The 18,893-nt window shown below is 54.7% G+C and overlaps 1 protein-coding gene across 1 annotated transcript; it reads right to left on the reverse strand.

Moving 5' to 3' along the window:
• Nucleotides 1-547: 547 nt before the first annotated feature.
• On the reverse strand, nt 548-17,962 carry APEX1 (apurinic/apyrimidinic endodeoxyribonuclease 1; the record flags this gene model as incomplete). Its single annotated transcript, XM_079551218.1, has 4 exons — nt 548-1,068; nt 6,545-6,737; nt 13,775-13,929; nt 17,929-17,962. The coding sequence occupies 4 exons, from the start codon at nt 17,960-17,962 to the stop codon at nt 548-550; spliced, it is 903 nt and encodes a 300-aa protein (XP_079407344.1).
• Nucleotides 17,963-18,893: the final 931 nt, after the last annotated feature.

Consider the following 18,893-nt stretch of genomic DNA (forward strand, 5'->3'; position numbering starts at 1 on the left):
TGGGATTTTGAGCCAAGTCAATGGGATTTTGGGTCAACCCTGTTGGGTTTTGGGTCAAGATTGTGGGATCGTGGGTCAAGTCAATGGGATTTTGGGTCAACTCTGTTGGGTTTTGGGTCAAGATTGCAGGATTTAGGGTCAAGTTAATGGGATTTGGGGTCAAGTAATGGGATCTTGGGTCAACCCAGTTGGGTTTTGGGACAAGATTGTTGGATTGTGGGTCAACTTAATGGGATTTCAGGCCAAGGTAATGGGATTTGGGGCCAAGGAATGGGATTCCGAGCCAAGAAAGTGGGATCTTGGGTCAAGTAATGGGATTTTGGGTCAAGTTTATTGGGTTTGGGGTCAACATAATGGGATTTGGGGTCAAGTTAATGGGATTTCAGGCCAAGTAATGGGATTTGGGGTCAAATAATGGGACTTCGAGCCAAGTAAGTGGGATTTGGGTCAACTCTGTTGGGTTTTGGGTCAAGATTGCGGGATTTTGGGTCAAGTTGATGGGATTTGGGGTCAAGGAATGGGATTTCGAGCCAACTTAGTGGGGTTTTCAGCCCTCCACGGCCAGGTAGAGCGTGATGGGGCAGTGGTCGCTGCCCATGGCCGCCGAGCGGATCTTGGAATCGCACAGCGCCCCCCGCAGGCGCCCTGAAAGCAGGAAATAATCCAACCTCCAGCCCACGTTGCGCTCCCTGGCCGCCCCCATGTAGGTCCAGAAGGTGTAAGCGTGGGGCACCGTGGGGTAAAGCACCCGAAACGAATCCAGGAAGCCGGCGTCCAGCAGCGCCCCAAATCCATCCCTCTCCTCCTGCGTGAAGCCGGCCGAACGCCGGTTGCTTTTGGGGTTCTTGAGGTCGATTTCTTGATGGGCCACGTTCAGATCCCCGCACAGAACCACGGGTTTCTGGGTATCCAAAGCCAGCAGGAAATCCCTGAAGGCCTGGTCCCAACGTTGGCGGTATTGGAGGCGGTTCAGACCTCGGCCCGAATTCGGGACGTAAGCGGAGACGACGTAGAAGGAAGGGAATTCGGCCGTCAGGACGCGGCCCTCGGCGTCGTGTTCCTCGATGCCTGGGAATGGGGGGAAAAGGGGGAGGTGAGATATGGGGGGAAGGGGGGCAAAAGGGGGGGGTTTGGGGGTGGGAATGGGGAGGAAATGGGGAGAGAAGGGGAGAAAAGGGGAGAGAAGGGGAGGAAAGGGGAGAGAAGGGGAGGAAAGGGGAGGAAATGGGGAGGAAGTGGGGGAAAATGGGGGGTGAGAGGGTGAGATATGGGGGTAGGGGGGCAAAAGGGGGGGTTTAGGGGTGGGAATGGGGAGGAAATGGGGAGAGAAGGGGAGAAAAGGGGAGAGAAGGGGAGGAAAGGGGAGGAAATAGGGAGGAAAGGGGAGGAAATGGGGAGGAAAGGGGAGGAAATAGGGAGGAAGTGGGGGAAAATGGGGGGTGAGAGGGTGAGATATGGGGGTAGGGGGGCAATAGGGGGGGTTTAGGGGTGGGAATGGGGAGGAAATGGGGAGAGAAGGTGAGAAAAGGGGAGAGAAGGGGAGGAAAGGGGAGGAAAGGGGAGGAAATGGGGAGGAAGTGGGGAGGAAGTGGGGGAAATGGGGGTTGAGAGGGTGAGATATGGGGGTAGGGGGGCAAAAGGGGGGGTTTAGGGGTGGGAATGGGGAGGAAATGGGGGGTTTGGGGGGGGATAATGGGGTCTTGGGGGGGATAAAGGGGGCTTTGGGGGGTTTAGAGGGGGTTTGGGGGGGAGAATGGGGGAGAAAAGGGGAGAGAAGGGGAGGAAAGGGGAGGAAATGGGGAGGAAGTGGGAGAAATGGGGGGTGAGGGGGTGAGATATGGGGGGTAGGGGGGCAAAAGGGGGGGTTTGGGGGTGGGAATGGGGAGGAAACGGGGGGTTTGGGGGAGGGATAGGGGAGAAAAGGGGAGAGAAGGGGAGGAAAGGGGAGGAAAGGGGAGGAAATGGGGAGGAAATGGGGAGGAAGTGGGGGAAATGGGGATTTTGGGGGGGAAATGGGGGGTTTGGGGGGTAATAATGGGGTCCTGGGGGGGATAAAGGGGGGATTGGGGGGTTTAGAGGGGGTTTGGGGGGGAGAATGGGGGAGAAAAGGGGAGAGAAGGGGAGGAAATGGGGAGGAAATGGGGAGGAAGTGGGAGAAATGGGGGGTGAGGGGGTGAGATATGGGGGGTAGGGGGGCAAAAGAGGGGGTTTGGGGGTGGGAATGGGGAGGAAACGGGGGGTTTGGGGGAGGGATAGGGGAGAAAAGGGGAGAGAAGGGGAGGAAAGGGGAGGAAAGGGGAGGAAATGGGGAGGAAGTGGGGAGGAAGTGGGGGAAATGGGGGTTGAGAGGGTGAGATATGGGGGTAGGGGGCGATGGGGGGGTTTAGGGGAGGGTTTAGAGGGGGTTTGGGGGTGGGAATGGGGGGAAAAGGGGGGGAAAGGGGAGAGAAGGGGAGAAAATGGGGAGGAAAGGGGAGGAAGTGGGGAGGAAGTGGGGATTTGGGGTGGAAATGGGGGGTTTGGGGGGGAGAATGGGGGAGAAAAGGGGAGGAAAGGGGGAGGAAGTGGGGGATATGGGGAGGAAATGGGGGGTTTGGATGGGGATAATGGGGTCTTGGGGGGATAAAGGGGGGATTGGGGGGTTTAGAGGGGATCTGGGGGGGAGAATGGGGGGTTTGGGGGTGGGAATGGGGTGAAAAGGGGGGAAAAGGGGAGGAAATGGGGAGGAAATGGGGAGGAAGTGGGGATTTGGGGGGGGATTTTGGGGTGAGAAATGGGGATTTTGGGGCCATAAAGTGGATTTTGGGGTCATAAAGGGGGCTTTTAAGGCCATAAAGGGAATTTTGGGGCCATAAAGGGGATTTTGGGGCCATAAAGGGGATTTTAGGGCCATAAAGGGGATTTTGGGGTCAGAAAGGGGATTTTGGGGTCAGAAGGGGGATTTTGGGGCCATAAAGGGGGTTTTTGGGACCATAAAGGGGATTTTGGGGTCAGAAAGGGGATTTTGGGGCCATGAAGGGCCCATAAAGGGGGATTTTGGGGCCAGAAAGGGGGATTTTGGGGCCATAAAGGGGCCATAAAGGGGATTTTGGGGCCAGAAAGGGGATTTTGGGGCCATAAGGGGATTTTGGGGTCAGAAAGGGGATTTTGGGGCCATAAAGGGGATTTGGGGGCCATAAAGGGGATTTTGGGGCCATAAAGGGGGATTTTGGGGTCAGAAAGGGGATTTTGGGGCCATAAAGGGGCCATAAAGGGGGATTTTGGGGCAATGAAGTGGGATTTTGGGTTCACAAAGGGGGATTTGGGGGCCATAAAGGGGATTTTGGGGCCATAAAGGGGATTTTGGGGCCATGAAGGGGCCATAAAGGGGATTTTGGGGTCAGAAAGGGGATTTTGGGGCCATAAAGGAGGATTTGGGGGCCATAAAGGGGATTTTGGGGCCATAAAGGGGATTTTGGGTTCACAAAGGGGGATTTTGGGGCCATAAAGGAGATTTTGGGGCCATAAAGGGGATTTTGGGGCCATAAAGGGGGATTTGGGGCCATAAAGGGGATTTTGGGGCCATAAAGGGGATTTTGGTGTCAGAAAGGGGATTTTGGGGCCATAAAGGGGCCATAAAGGGGGATTTTGGGGCCATAAAGGGGATTTTGGGGCCATAAAGGGGCCATAAAGGGGGATTTGGGGCAATAAAGTGGGATTTTGGGTTCACAAAGGGGGATTTGGGGGCCATAAAGGGGATTTTGGGGCCATAAAGGGGATTTTGGGGCCATGAAGGGGCCATAAAGGGGATTTTGGGGTCAGAAAGGGGATTTTGGGGCCATAAAGGGGGATTTGGGGGCCATAAAGGGGATTTTGGGGCCATAAAGGGGATTTTGGGTTCACAAAGGGGGATTTTGGGGCCATAAAGGAGATTTTGGGGCCATAAAGGGGATTTTGGGGCCATAAAGGGGATTTTGGGGCCATAAAGGGGGATTTTGGGGTCAGAAAGGGGATTTTGGGGCCATAAAGGGGGATTTGGGGTCATAAAGGGGATTTTGGGGCCAGAAAGGAGGATTTGGGGGCCATAAAGGGGATTTTGGGGCCATAAAGGAAATTCAGGGGCCATAAAGGGGATTTTGGGTTCACAAAGGGGGATTTTGGGGCCATAAAGGGGCCATAAAGGGGATTTTGGGGCCATAAAGGGGGTTTTGAGGCCATAAAGAAGCCATAAAGGGGATTTGGGAGCCATAAAGTGGGATTTTGGGTTCACAAAGGGGGATTTTGGGGCCATAAAGGGGGTTTGGGGGCCATAAAGTGGGATTTTGGGGCCATAAAGGGGGATTTTGGGGCCATAAAGGGGATTTTGGGGTCAGAAAGGGGATTTTGGGGCAATAAAGGGGGATTTTGGGGCCATAAAAGGGGATTTGGGGCCATAAAGGGGCCATAAAGGGGATTTTGGGGCCATAAAGGGGGATTTGGGGGCCATAAAGGGGGCTTTTAAGGCCATAAAGGGGATTTTGGGGCCATAAAGGGGCCATAAAGGGGATTTTGGGGCCATAAAGGGGGATTTTGGGGCCATAAAGTGGGATTTTGGGGCCATAAAGGGGGATTTTGGGGCCATAAAGGGGATTTTGGGGTCAGAAAGGGGGATTTTGGGGCCATAAAGGGGGATTTTAGGGCCATGAAGGGCCCATAAAGGGGGATTTGCGGCCATAAAGTGGGATTTTGGGGCCATAAAGGGGCCATAAAGGGGATTTGGGGGCCATAAAGGGGATTTTGGGGCCATAAAGGGGGATTTTGGGGCCATAAAGGGGGAATTTGGGGCCATAAAGTGGGATTTTGGGTTCACAAAGGGGGATTTTGGGGTCAGAAAGGGGATTTTGTGGCCATGAAGGGCCCATAAAGGGGGATTTTGGGGCCAGAAAGGGGGATTTTGTGGCCATGAAGGGGCCATAAGGGGATTTTGGGGCCATGAAGGGGATTTTGGGGCCATAAAGGGGCCATAAAGGGGATTTTGGGGCCATAAAGGGGATTTTGGGGCCATAAAGGGGGATTTTGGGGCCATGAAGGGCCCATAAAAGGGGATTTTGGGGCCATAAAGGGGGATTTTGGGGCCATAAAGGGGGATTTTGGGTTCAGAAAGGGGGATTTTGGGGCCATAAAGGGGATTTTGGGGCCATAAAGGGGCCATAAAGGGGATTTTGGGGGTCAGAAAGGGGATTTTGGGGCCATAAAGGGGGATTTTGGGGCCATAAAGTGGGATTTTGGGTTCACAAAGGGGGATTTTGGGGTCAGAAAGGGGATTTTGGGGCCATGAAGGGGCCATAAGGGGATTTTGGGGCCATAAAGTGGGATTTTGGGGCCATAAAGGGGATTTTGGGGCCATAAAGGGGGATTTTGGGGTCAGAAAGGGGATTTTGGGGCCATAAAGGGGATTTTGGGGTCAGAAAGGGGGATTTTGGGGCCATAAGGGGATTTTGGGGTCAGAAAGGGGATTTTGGGGTCAGAAAGGGGATTTTGGGGCCATAAAGGGGGATTTTGGGGCCATAAAGGGGCCATAAAGGGGATTTTGGGGCAATAAAGGGGGATTTTGGGGTCATAAAGGGGGCTTTTAAGGCCATAAAGGGGGATTTTGGGGCCATAAAGGGGATTTTGGGGCCATAAAGGGGGCTTTTAAGGCCATAAAGGGGATTTTGGGGCCATAAAGGGGGATTTTGGGGCCATAAGGTGAGATTTTGGGTCAGAAAGGGGATTTTGGGGCCATAAAGGGGGATTTGGGGCCATAAAGGTGATTTTGGGGCCATAAAGGGGATTTTGGGGCCATAAAGGGGGATTTTGGGGCCATAAAGGGGATTTTGGGGCCATAAAGGGGATTTGGGGGCCATAAAGGGGATTTTGGGGCCATAAAGGGGATTTTGGGGCCATAAAGGGGCCATAAAGGGGATTTGGGGGCCATAAAGGGGATTTTGGGGCCATAAATGGGATTTTGGGGCCATAAAGGGGATTTTGGGGCCATAAAGGGGCCATAAAGGGGATTTGGGGGCCATAAAGGGGATTTTGGGGCCATAAAGGGGATTTAGGGGCCATAAAGGCTGCTTTTAGGGCCATAAAGGGGCCATAAAGGGGATTTGGGGGCCATAAAGGGGGATTTTGGGGCCATAAAGGGGCCATAAAGGGGATTTTGGGGCCATAAAGGGGGATTTTGGGGCCAGAAAGTGGCCATAAAGGGGATTTGGGGGCCATAAAGGGGCCATAAAGGGGATTTTGGGGCCATAAAGGGGCCATAAAGGGGGATTTTGGGGCCATAAAGGAGATTTTGGGGCCATAAAGGGGATTTTGGGGCCATAAAGGGGATTTTGGGGTCAGAAAGGGGGATTTTGGGGCCATAAAGGGGCCATAAAGGGGATTTGGGGGCCATAAAGGGGATTTTGGGGCCATAAAGGGGCCATAAAGGGGATTTTGGGGCCATAAAGGGGGATTTTGGGGCCATGAAGGGCCCATAAAAGGGGATTTTGGGGCCATAAAGGCTGCTTTTAGGGCCATAAAGGGGGCTTTGGGGTCGCACCGATGCCGTGGGTCACCCTGATGGGCTCCGTCCTGCTCAGCAGCCCCACTCCGCTGTACCCCGGCCGCCCCACGGCGCTGCCCCAGAACTTATGGGGCAGGAGGGGCAGCTGGCGCAGCTCGGCTGGGAGCCCCTCGGCCCCACATTTGGTTTCCTGCAGGCAAAGGACGTCGGGGGCCTCGGCTTCGATCCACTGCAAGGGGGGGAAAAACCCTATAAGGGGCCTGGCCCTATAAACAGCCTGGCCCTATAAAGAGCCTGACCCTATACGAACTTGGCCCCATAAAGAGCCTGGCCCTATAAAGGGTCTGAGCCCATAAGAGAGAAGCCTTATAAAAGGTTTGGCCCTATAAACAGCCTGACCCTATAAAGGGCCTGACCCTATAAAGATCCTATAAAGAGCCTGACCCTATAAAGAGCCTGGCCCTATAACAGCCCTATAAAGAGCCTGACCCTATAACAGCCCTATAAAGAGCCTGACCCTATAACAGCCCTATAAAGAGCCTGACCCTATAACAGCCCTATAAAGAGCCTGGCCCTATAACAGCCCTACAAAGAGCCTGACCCTATAACAGCCCTACAAAGAGCCTGGCCCTATAACAGCCCTATAAAGAGCCTGGCCCTATAACAGCCCTATAAAGAGGCCCCACATTTGGTTTCCTGCAGGCAAAGGACGTCGGGGGCCTCGGCTTCGATCCACTGCAAGGGGAGGAAAAACCCTATAAGGGGGCTGGCCCTATAAACGGCCTGGCCCTATAGGAACTTGGCCCTATAAAGAGCCTGATCCTATAGGAACCTGACCCCATAAAGAGCCTGGCCCTATAAAGAGCCTGGCCCTATAACAGCCCTATAAAGAGCCTGGCCCTATAAAGGGTCTGAGCCCATAAGAGAGAAGCCCTATAAAAGGCCTGGCCCTATAAACAGCCTGACCCTATAAAGGGCCTGGCCCTATAACAGCCCCATAAAGAGCCTGGCCCTATAAACAGCCTGACCCTATAAAGAGCCTGGCCCTATAACAGCCCCATAAAGAGCCTGGCCCTATAAACAGCCTGACCCTATAAAGGGTCTGACCCTATAAGAAAGAAGCCCTATAAAAGGCCTGGCCCTATAAACAGCCTGACCCTATAAAGAACCTGGCCCTATAACAGCCCTATAAAGAGCCTGGCCCCATAAAGAGCCTGGCCCTATAACAGCCCTATAAACAGCCTGGCCCTATAAAGAGCCTGGCCCCATAAAGAGCCTGGCCCTATAACAGCCCTATAAACAGCCTGGGCCTATAGGAACCTGGCCCTATAAACAGCCTGGCCCTATAAAAAGCCTGATCCTATAGAGGGCCTGACCCTATAAAGGCTCTGACCCTATAAGAGAGAGACCCTATAAAAAACCTGATCCTATAAAGAGCTTGGCCCTATAAAGAGCCTGACCCTACAACAGCCCTATAAAGAGCCTGACCCTACAACAGCCCTATAAAGAGCCTGGCCCTATAACAGCCCTGTAAAGAGCCTGACCCTATAACAGCCCTATAAAGAGCCTGGCCCTATAACAGCCCTATAAAGAGCCTGGCCCTATAACAGCCCTGTAAAGAGCCTGACCCTATAACAGCCCTACAAAGAGCCTGACCCTATAACAGCCCTATAAAGAGCCTGGCCCTATAACAGCCCTATAAAGAGCCTGACCCTATAACAGCCCTATAAAGAGCCTGGCCCTATAACAGCCCTATAAAGAGCCTGGCCCTATAACAGCCCTATAAAGAGCCTGGCCCTATAACAGCCCTACAAAGAGCCTGACCCTATAACAGCCCTATAAAGAGCCTGACCCTATAACAGCCCTAAAAGAGCCTGGCCCTATAACAGCCCTATAAAGAGCCTGGCCCTATAACAGCCCTAAAAGAGCCTGGCCCTATAACAGCCCTATAAAGAGCCTGGCCCTATAACAGCCCTATAAAGAGCCTAGCCCTACAACAGCCCTATAAAGAGCCTGACCCTACAACACCCCTATAAAGAGCCTGGCCCTATAACAGCCCTATAAAGAGCCTGGCCCTATAACAGCCCTACAAAGAGCCTGGCCCTATAACAGCCCTATAAAGAGCCTGGCCCTATAACAGCCCTATAAAGAGCCTGGCCCTATAACAGCCCTATAAAGAGCCTGGCCCTATAACAGCCCTATAAAGAGCCTGGCCCTATAACAGCCCTATAAAGAGCCTGGCCCTATAACAGCCCTATAAAGAGCCTGGCCCTATAACAGCCCTATAAAGAGCCTGGCCCTATAACAGCCCTATAAAGAGCCTGGCCCTACAACAGCCCTATAAAGAGCCTGACCCTATAACAGCCCTATAAAGAGCCTGACCCTATAACAGCCCTATAAAGAGCCTGGCCCTATAACAGCCCTATAAAGAGCATGGCCCTATAACAGCCCTATAAAGAGCCTGACCCTACAACAGCCCTATAAAGAGCCTGGCCCTATAACAGCCCTATAAAGAGCCTGGCCCTATAACAGCCCTATAAAGAGCCTGGCCCTATAACAGCCCTATAAAGAGCCTGGCCCTACAACAGCCCTATAAAGAGCCTGACTCTATAACAGCCCTATAAAGAGCCTGGCCCTATAACAGCCCTATAAAGAGCCTGACCCTATAACAGCCCTACAAAGAGCCTGGCCCTATAACAGCCCTATAAAGAGCCTGACCCTATAACAGCCCTATAAAGAGCCTGGCCCTATAACAGCCCTATAAAGAGCCTGACCCTATAACAGCCCTATAAAGAGCCTGACCCTATAACAGCCCTACAAAGAGCCTGGCCCTATAACAGCCCTATAAAGAGCCTGACCCTATAACAGCCCTATAAAGAGCCTGACCCTATAACAGCCCTATAAAGAGCCTGGCCCTATAACAGCCCTATAAAGAGCCTGACCCTATAACAGCCCTACAAAGAGCCTGGCCCTATAACAGCCCTATAAAGAGCCTGGCCCTATAACAGCCCTATAAAGAGCCTGACCCTATAACAGCCCTATAAAGAGCCTGACCCTATAACAGCCCTATAAAGAGCCTAGCCCTATAACAGCCCTATAAAGAGCCTGGCCCTATAACAGCCCTATAAAGAGCCTGGCCCTACAACAGCCCTATAAAGAGCCTGACCCTATAACAGCCCTATAAAGAGCCTGGCCCTATAACAGCCCTATAAAGAGCCTGACCCTATAACAGCCCTATAAAGAGCCTGGCCCTATAACAGCCCTATAAAGAGCATGGCCCTATAACAGCCCTATAAAGAGCCTGACCCTACAACAGCCCTACAAAGAGCCTGACCCTATAACAGCCCTATAAAGAGCATGGCCCTATAACAGCCCTATAAAGAGCCTGACCCTATAACAGCCCTACAAAGAGCCTGGCCCTATAACAGCCCTACAAAGAGCCTGACCCTATAACAGCCCTATAAAGAGCCTGACCCTATAACAGCCCTATAAAGAGCCTGACCCTATAACAGCCCTACAAAGAGCCTGGCCCTACAACAGCCCTATAAAGAGCCTGACCCTATAACAGCCCTATAAAGAGCCTGACCCTATAACAGCCCTACAAAGAGCCTGGCCCTATAACAGCCCTATAAAGAGCCTGGCCCAATTAAGAGCCTGGCCCTATAAAGAGCCTGGCCCTATAAAGAGCCTGACCCTATAAACAGCCTGGCCCTATAAAGAGGCTGATCCTATAAGAACCTGGCCCTATAAAGAGCCTGGCCCTATAAAGAGCCTGACCCTACAACAGCCCTATAAAGAGCCTGGCCCTATAACAACCCTATAAAGAGCCTGGCCCAATTAAGAGCCTGGCCCTATAAAGAGCCTGGCCCTATAAAGAGGCTGATCCTATAAGAACCTGGCCCTATAAAGAGCCTGGCCCTATAAAGAGCCTGACCCTATAAACAGCCTGGCCCTATAAAGAGGCTGATCCTATAAGAACCTGGCCCTATAAAGAGCCTGGCCCTATAAAGATCCTATAAAGAACCTGGCCCTATAAAGAGCCTGGCCCTATAGGAACTTGGCCCTATAAAGTGCCTGGCCCTATAAGAGAGAAACCCTATAAAGGGTCTGACCCTATAAGAGAGCAGCCCTATAAAGAGCCTGGTCCTATAGGAACTTGGCCCCATAAAGAGCCTGACCCTATAAACAGCCTGGCCCTATAAAGAGGCTGATCCTATAAGAACCTGGCCCTATAAAGAGCCTGACCCTATAAAGATCCTATAAAGAACCTGGCCCTATAAAGAGCCTGGCCCTATAAACAGCCTGGCCCTATAAGAGAAAAACTCTATAGAGGGTCTGAGCCTACAAGAGAGCAGCCCTATAAAGAACCGGGCCCTATAAAGAGCCTGGCCCTATAGGAACTTCGTCCTATAAAGAGCCTGGCCCTATAAAGAGCCTGACCCTATAAAGAGCCTGACCCTATAAAGAGCCTGGCCCTATAAAGAGCCTGGCCCTATAAAGAGCCTGGCCCTATAAACAGCCTGGCCCTATAAAGAGCCTGGCCCTATAAACAGCCTGGCCCTATGAAGAGCCTGGCCCTATAAAGAGCCTGGCCCTATAAAGAGCCTGGCCCTATGAAGAGCCTGGCCCTATAGGAACTTGGCCCCATAAACAGCCTGGCCCTATAAACAGCCTGGCCCTATAAAGAGGCGCCACTGCCCCCATTTTCCCATTGATCCCATAATCCCCGTTGCCCCCATCAACCCCACAGACCCCATAACCCCCACTGACCCCATTGACCCCAATGCCCCCAATGACCCCATTGACCCCAATGACCCCATAACCCCCATTGACCCCAATGCCCCCATTGACCCCATAACCCCCATTAACCCCACTGCCCCCATTGACCCCACTGACCCCATTGACCCCATAACCCCAATGCTCCCATTGCCCCCATCGACCCCAATGACCCCATTTCCCCCACTGACCCCATTGACCCCAATGCCCCCATAGACCCCAATGACCCCAATGCTCCCATTGCCCCCATCGACCCCAATGACCCCATAACCCCCAATGACCCCATTTCCCCCACTGACCCCATTGACCCCAATGCCCCCATAGACCCCAATGACCCCATAACCCCAATGCCCCCATAACCCCAATGCCCCCATAACCCCAATGACCCCATAACCCCAATGACCCCACAACCCCCATTGACCCCATAACCCCCATTGACCCCAATGCCCCCATAACCCCCAATGACCCCCATTGACCCCATTGCTCCCATTGACCCCAATGCCCCGATTGACCCCAATGACCCCATAACCCCCATTGACCCCAATGCCCCCATAGACCCCAATGACCCCAATACTCCCATTGACCCCATTGACCCCAATGACCCCATAACCCCCAATGACCCCATTGACCCCAATGACCCCATAACCCCCAATGACCCCATTGACCCCAATGACCCCATAACCCCCAATGACCCCCAATGCCCCCATAGACCCCCATTGACCCCATAACCCCCATTGACCCCAATATCCCCCCCGACCCATTGACCCCATTGACCCCATAACCCCCAATGCCCCCATTGACCCCAATGCCCCCATAACCCCCAATGACCCCATTTCTCCCAGTGACCCCATGGACCCCAATGCCCCCATTGACCCCATTGACCCCAAAACCCCCCCCCCGACCCCACAGACCCGGAAACCCCACTGACCCCATAACCCCCCCCGACCCCAATGCCCCCATTGACACCAATGACCCCATAGACCCCCATTGACCCCATAACCCCCATTGACCCCAATATCCCCCCCAACCCATTGCCCCCATTGACCCCAATGACCCCATTGACCCCATAACCCCCAATGCCCCCATTGACCCCAATGACCCCATAACCCCAATGCCCCCATTGGCCCCATAACCCCCATTAACCCCATAACCCCCATTGACTCCAATGCCCCCATTGCCCCCATCGACCCCAATGACCCCATAACCCCATTGACCCCAATGACCCCATTGACCCCAATGACCCCATAACCCCAATGACCCCACAACCCCCACTGACCCCAATGTCCCCCCCAACCCCGTTGACCCCATTGACCCCATAACCCCCAATGCTCCCATCGACCCCATTGACCCCAATGACCCCATTGCCCCCATTGACCCCAATGACCCCATAACGCCATTGACCCCAATGACCCCATAACCCCATTGACCCCAATGACCCCATTGACCCCATAACCCCCACTGACCCCAATGTCCCCCCCGACCCCATAACCCCAATGACCCCCACTGACCCCATTGCCCCCATTGACCGCAATGCCCCCATTGACCCCATTGACCCCATAACCCCCAATGCTCCCATCGACCCCAATGACCGCATAACCCCATTGACCCCAATGACCCCATTGACCCTAATGACCCCATAACTACCAATGCCCCCAATGACCCCACAACCCCATTGACCCCAATGACCCCATAACCCCAATGACCCCATAACCCCCATTGACCCCAATGACCCCATTGACCCCAATGACCCCATAACCCCAATGACCCCATAACCCCCATTGACCCCAATGACCCCATTGACCCCATAACCCCAATGCTCCCATTGCCCCCATCGACCCCAATGACCCCATAACCCCATTGACCCCAATGACCCCATAACCCCCAATGCCCCCATTGACCCCAATATCCCCATAACCCCCACTGACCCCAAAGTCCCCGTTGACCCCAATGCCCCCATAGCCCCATTGACCCCAATGACCCCAATGCCCCCATAGACCCCAATGCCCCCATAACCCCCAATGACCCCATAACCCCCAATGACCCCATTTCCCCCACTGACCCCATTGACCCTAATGCCCCCATAGACCCCAGTGACCCCATAAACCTCATTGACCCCAATGCTCCCATTGCCCCCATAAACCCTATTGACCCCATAACCCCCACTGACCCCATAACCCCCGCCGACCCCAATGACCCCATAACCCCCACTGACCCCAATGCCCCCATCGACGCCACAGACCCCATTTCCCCCAATGACCCCATAACCCCATCGACCCCATTGACCCCATAACCCCCAATGCCCCCATTGACCCCAATGCCCCCATAAGCCCCAATGATCCCATAAGCCCCAATGCCCCCATTGACCCCATTACCCCCATTGACCCCAATGCCCCGATTGACCCCAATATCCCCATAACCCCCATTGACCCCAATGTCCCCCCCGACCCCACAGACCCCGTAACCCCACAGCGACCCCGCAGGCCCCGTTACCTTCAGCCCCCCTTTCTTCACCCAGGCTCTGACCCCGTCCACGTTCCATGAGGTCACTTTCAGGTTATAGGGTCGCCCCTCCGCCGTCTCTTCCCGCACCGGGGGATCCTCGTATAGGGCCGAATCCTCGCGCCGTGACTTCGCCGCCGCCCCGTCTGCCCCATAAACGCGCCTCAGGGACCCCATAGGGACGCAAAGACCCCATAGGGACCCCATAGGGACAAAGAAACCCCATAGAGACCCCATAGGGACACAGGGATCCCATAGAGACCCCATACGGACACAGGGACCCCATAGGGACACAAAGACCCCATAGGGACCCCATAGGGACAAAGAGACCTCATAGGGACACAGGAACCCCATAGGAACACAGGGACCCCATAGGGACACAGGGACCCCATAGGGACCCCATAGAGCCCCACAGACCCCATAGAGACCCCATAGGGACACAGGGATCCCATAGGGACCCCATAGGGACAAAGGGGCCCCATAGAGACCCCATAGGGACACAAAGACCCCATAGAGACCCCATAGGGACAAAGAAACCCCATAGAGACCCCATAGGGACACAGGGATCCCATAGAAACCCCATAGAGCCCCACAGACCCCATAGAGACCCCATAGGGACAAAAGGGCCCCATAGGGACCCCATAGGGACGCAAAAACCCCATAGAGACCCCATAGGGACAAAGGGGCCCCATAGAGACCCCATAGAGCCCCACAGACCCCATAGAGACCCCATAGGGACACAGGGGCCCTATAGAGACCCCATAGAGCCCCACAGACCCCATAGAGACCCCATAGGGACACAGGGGCCCCATAGAGACCCCATAGAGCCCCACAGACCCCATAGAGACCCCATAGGGACAAAGGGGCCCCATAGAGACCCCATAGGGACGCAAAAACCCCATAGGGACCCCATAGGGACAAAGAAACCCCATAAAGACCCCATAGGGACGCAAAAACCCCAGAGAAACCCCATAGGGACACAGGGATCCCATAGAGACCCCATAGGGACAAAGAAACCCCATAGAGACCCCATAGGGACACAGGGACCCCATAGAGACCCCATACGGACACAGGGACCCCATAGGGACACAAAGACCCCATAGGGACCCCATAGGGACAAAGAGACCTCATAGGGACACAGGAACCCCATAGGGACACAGGGACCCCATAGGGACCCCATAGGGACACAGGGGCACCATAGAGACCCCATAGGGACAAAGGGGCCCCATAGAGACCCCATAGGGACACAAAGACCCCATAGAGACCCCATAGGGACACAGGAATCCCATAGAAACCCCATAGAGCCCCACAGACCCCATAGAGACCCCATAGGGACAAAAGGGCCCCATAGGGACCCCATAGGGACGCAAAAACCCCATAGAGACCCCATAGGGACAAAGGGGCCCCATAGAGACCCCATAGAGCCCCACAGACCCCATAGAGACCCCATAGGGACACAGGGGCCCTATAGAGACCCCATAGAGCCCCACAGACCCCATAGAGACCCCATAGGGACACAGGGGCCCCATAGAGACCCCATAGAGCCCCACAGACCCCATAGAGACCCCATAGGGACAAAGGGGCCCCATAGAGACCCCATAGGGACGCAAAAACCCCATAGGGACCCCATAGGGACAAAGAAACCCCATAAAGACCCCATAGGGACGCAAAAACCCCAGAGAAACCCCATAGGGACACAGGGATCCCATAGAGACCCCATAGGGACAAAGAAACCCCATAGAGACCCCATAGGGACACAGGGACCCCATAGAGACCCCATACGGACACAGGGACCCCATAGGGACACAAAGACCCCATAGGGACCCCATAGGGACAAAGAGACCTCATAGGGACACAGGAACCCCATAGGGACACAGGGACCCCATAGGGACCCCATAGGGACACAGGGGCACCATAGAGACCCCATAGGGACAAAGGGGCCCCATAGAGACCCCATAGGGACACAAAGACCCCATAGAGACCCCATAGGGACACAGGGATCCCATAGAAACCCCATAGAGCCCCACAGACCCCATAGAGACCCCATAGGGACAAAAGGGCCCCATAGGGACCCCATAGGGACGCAAAAACCCCATAGAGACCCCATAGGGACAAAGGGGCCCCATAGAGACCCCATAGAGCCCCACAGACCCCATAGAGACCCCATAGGGACACAGGGGCCCTATAGAGACCCCATAGGGACACAAAGACCCCATAGAGACCCCATAGGGACACAGGGATCCCATAGAAACCCCATAGAGCCCCACAGACCCCATAGAGACCCCATAGGGACAAAAGGGCCCCATAGGGACCCCATAGGGACGCAAAAACCCCATAGAGACCCCATAGGGACAAAGGGGCCCCATAGAGACCCCATAGAGCCCCACAGACCCCATAGAGACCCCATAGGGACACAGGGGCCCTATAGAGACCCCATAGAGCCCCACAGACCCCATAGAGACCCCATAGGGACACAGGGGCCCCATAGAGACCCCATAGGGACACAGGGGCCCCATAGAGACCCCATAGGGACGCAAAAACCCCATAGGGACCCCATAGGGACCAAGAAACCCCATAGAGACCCCATAGGGACGCAAAAACCCCATAGAGACCCCATAGGGACACAGGGATCCCATAGAGACCCCATAGGGACAAAGAAACCCCATAGAGACCCCATAGGGACACAGGGATCCCATAGAAACCCCATAGAGCCCCACAGACCCCATAGAGACCCCATAGGGACAAAAGGGCCCCATAGGGACCCCATAGGGACGCAAAAACCCCATAGAGACCCCATAGGGACAAAGGGGCCCCATAGAGACCCCATAGAGCCCCACAGACCCCATAGAGACCCCATAGGGACACAGGGGCCCTATAGAGACCCCATAGAGCCCCACAGACCCCATAGAGACCCCATTAGGACACAGGGGCCCCATAGAGACCCCATAGAGCCCCACAGCCCCCATAGAGACCCCATAGGGACACAGGGATCCCATAGAAACCCCATAGAGCCCCACAGACCCCATAGAGACCCCATAGGGACACAGAAACCCCATAGAGACCCACAGACCCCATAGAGCCTCACAGAGCCCCATAGAAACCCCATAGAGCCCCATAAAGACCCCATACAAACCCCATAGAGCCACAGACCCCATAGAAATCCCACAGAAACCCCAGAGAGCCCCATAGAAACCCTATAGAAACCCCATAGAGCCCCATAGAGACCCCATAGAGCCCCAATAATCCCCACAGAAACCCCATAGAAACCCCATAGAGCCCCATAGAGACCCCATAGAGCCCCAATAATCCCCACAGAAACCCCATAGAAACCCCATAGAGCCCCATAGAGACCCCATAGAGCCCCATAAAGACCCCATAGAACCCCATAAAGACCCCATACAAACCCTACAGAGCCCCATAGAGCCACACAGACCCCATAGAAACCCCACAGAAACCCCAGAGAGCCCCATAGAAACCCTGTAGAAACCCTATAGAGCCCCATAGAGACCCATAGAAACCCCACAGAGCCCCATACAGACCCTATAGAGACCCCATAAAAACCCCAAAGAGTCCCATAGAGACCCCATAGGGCCCCACAGAGACCCCATAGAGCCCCAATAATCCCCACAGAAACCCCATAGAAACCCCAAAGAGCCCCATAGAGCCCCATAGAGACCCTATAGAGACCCCATAGAAACCCCATAGAATCCCATAGAGACCCCATAGGGCCCCACAGAGACCCCATAGAAACCCCATAGAGACCCCATAGAAACCCCATAGAGCCCCAATAATCCCCACAGAAACCCCATAGAAACCCCATAGAGCCCCATAGAGCCTCGTAGAGCCTCGTAGAGACCCCACAGAGCCCCATAGAACCCCAATAATCCCCAAAGAAACCCCATAAAACCCCATAGCGCCCCATAGAGACCCCATAGAGTCCCATAGAGACCCCATAGGGCCCCACAGAGACCCCATAGAAACCCCATAGAGCCCCATAGAGCCCCAATAATCCCCACAGAAACCCCATAGAAACCCCATAGAGCCCCATAGAGACCCCATAGAGCCCCATACAGACCCTATAGAGACCCCATAGAAACCCCATAGCGCCCCATAGCGCCCCATACCCCCCCCTCCTCCCCCCTCACCGCCATCTTCGCCCTTCTTGCTGCGTTTCGGCATCCCGCCCGCTTTCCTCGTGAGTCCCAGCGCCGGAAATGCCGTCGAGGAACGGAAGTGACGTAAGGGGAGAACCGGATGTGACGTCACGAAACCGAACCCTCCTGGGAGGCTGAGCCGAAACCCGGAAGCGCCGCTGAAAACTACGAAGAGCCGACGGGAAGAGCGCTGAAACCGGAAGTGACGCAAAGCCGGGCCGGAAATTGACGTACAGCCAGGAAGTCGCGCTCCAAACGACAAAATGTCGGCCAGGGTGAGCAGCACACCGGAAGTGAGGCTTGCACGGACCGGAAGTGGAGCAAAAACGGGGAATGGGAAGCCGAAAACTATTGAAGGATGAACGACACGCCGGAAGTGACGCTTGCATAGACCGGAACAGCGTCCAAAACCCGGAAAAGAGCGAATAGGCGAGCGGAGTACCGGCAGTCGAGAGTGAAGATAGCGGAAAATGGCGGCGGAACGGGAAAAATGGCGGCGGGGAAACAGCGGAAGCGGAGCTGAAGTGGGAGCGGCCGGTGCCGCCCGTAACCGGAAGTAAAGGGCTTGAAAGCACCGGAAGTCGGCCTTCAGAGGCTTCTTGATCCCGTGACCGGGAGGGGGGGATCGGGACGAATACCGGAAGTCGGTCTGCGACGCACCGGAAATCGTCGCCAAGCAACGGAGGGTCGAGGAATGAGCGGCGACGGAAGTGGTGCAGCAGCAGAGCGGAAGTGGCTGCGAGGAGCAGGGGGAGATTTTCCAAAGGAAAGCGGGGATTGGTGGAGGAGCGCGCGCATAAAACTGCACCGGAAGTTGTTCTGCCGACGACCGGATGTGGCTCTGTGAAGCTGACCGGAAGTTGACCGGCCGGGACGAGGGGATTGGTGGGAGAACGAAGGACGGCGGAAAAGGGCAACGGAAGAGGTAATAGGAAAGGGCGGAAGTGGAAGCGAGC

Source organism: Tetrao urogallus, assembly GCF_951394365.1.
Source record: "Tetrao urogallus genome assembly, contig: scaffold_110, whole genome shotgun sequence".
In the NCBI taxonomy this organism is placed as follows: domain Eukaryota; kingdom Metazoa; phylum Chordata; class Aves; order Galliformes; family Phasianidae; genus Tetrao; species Tetrao urogallus.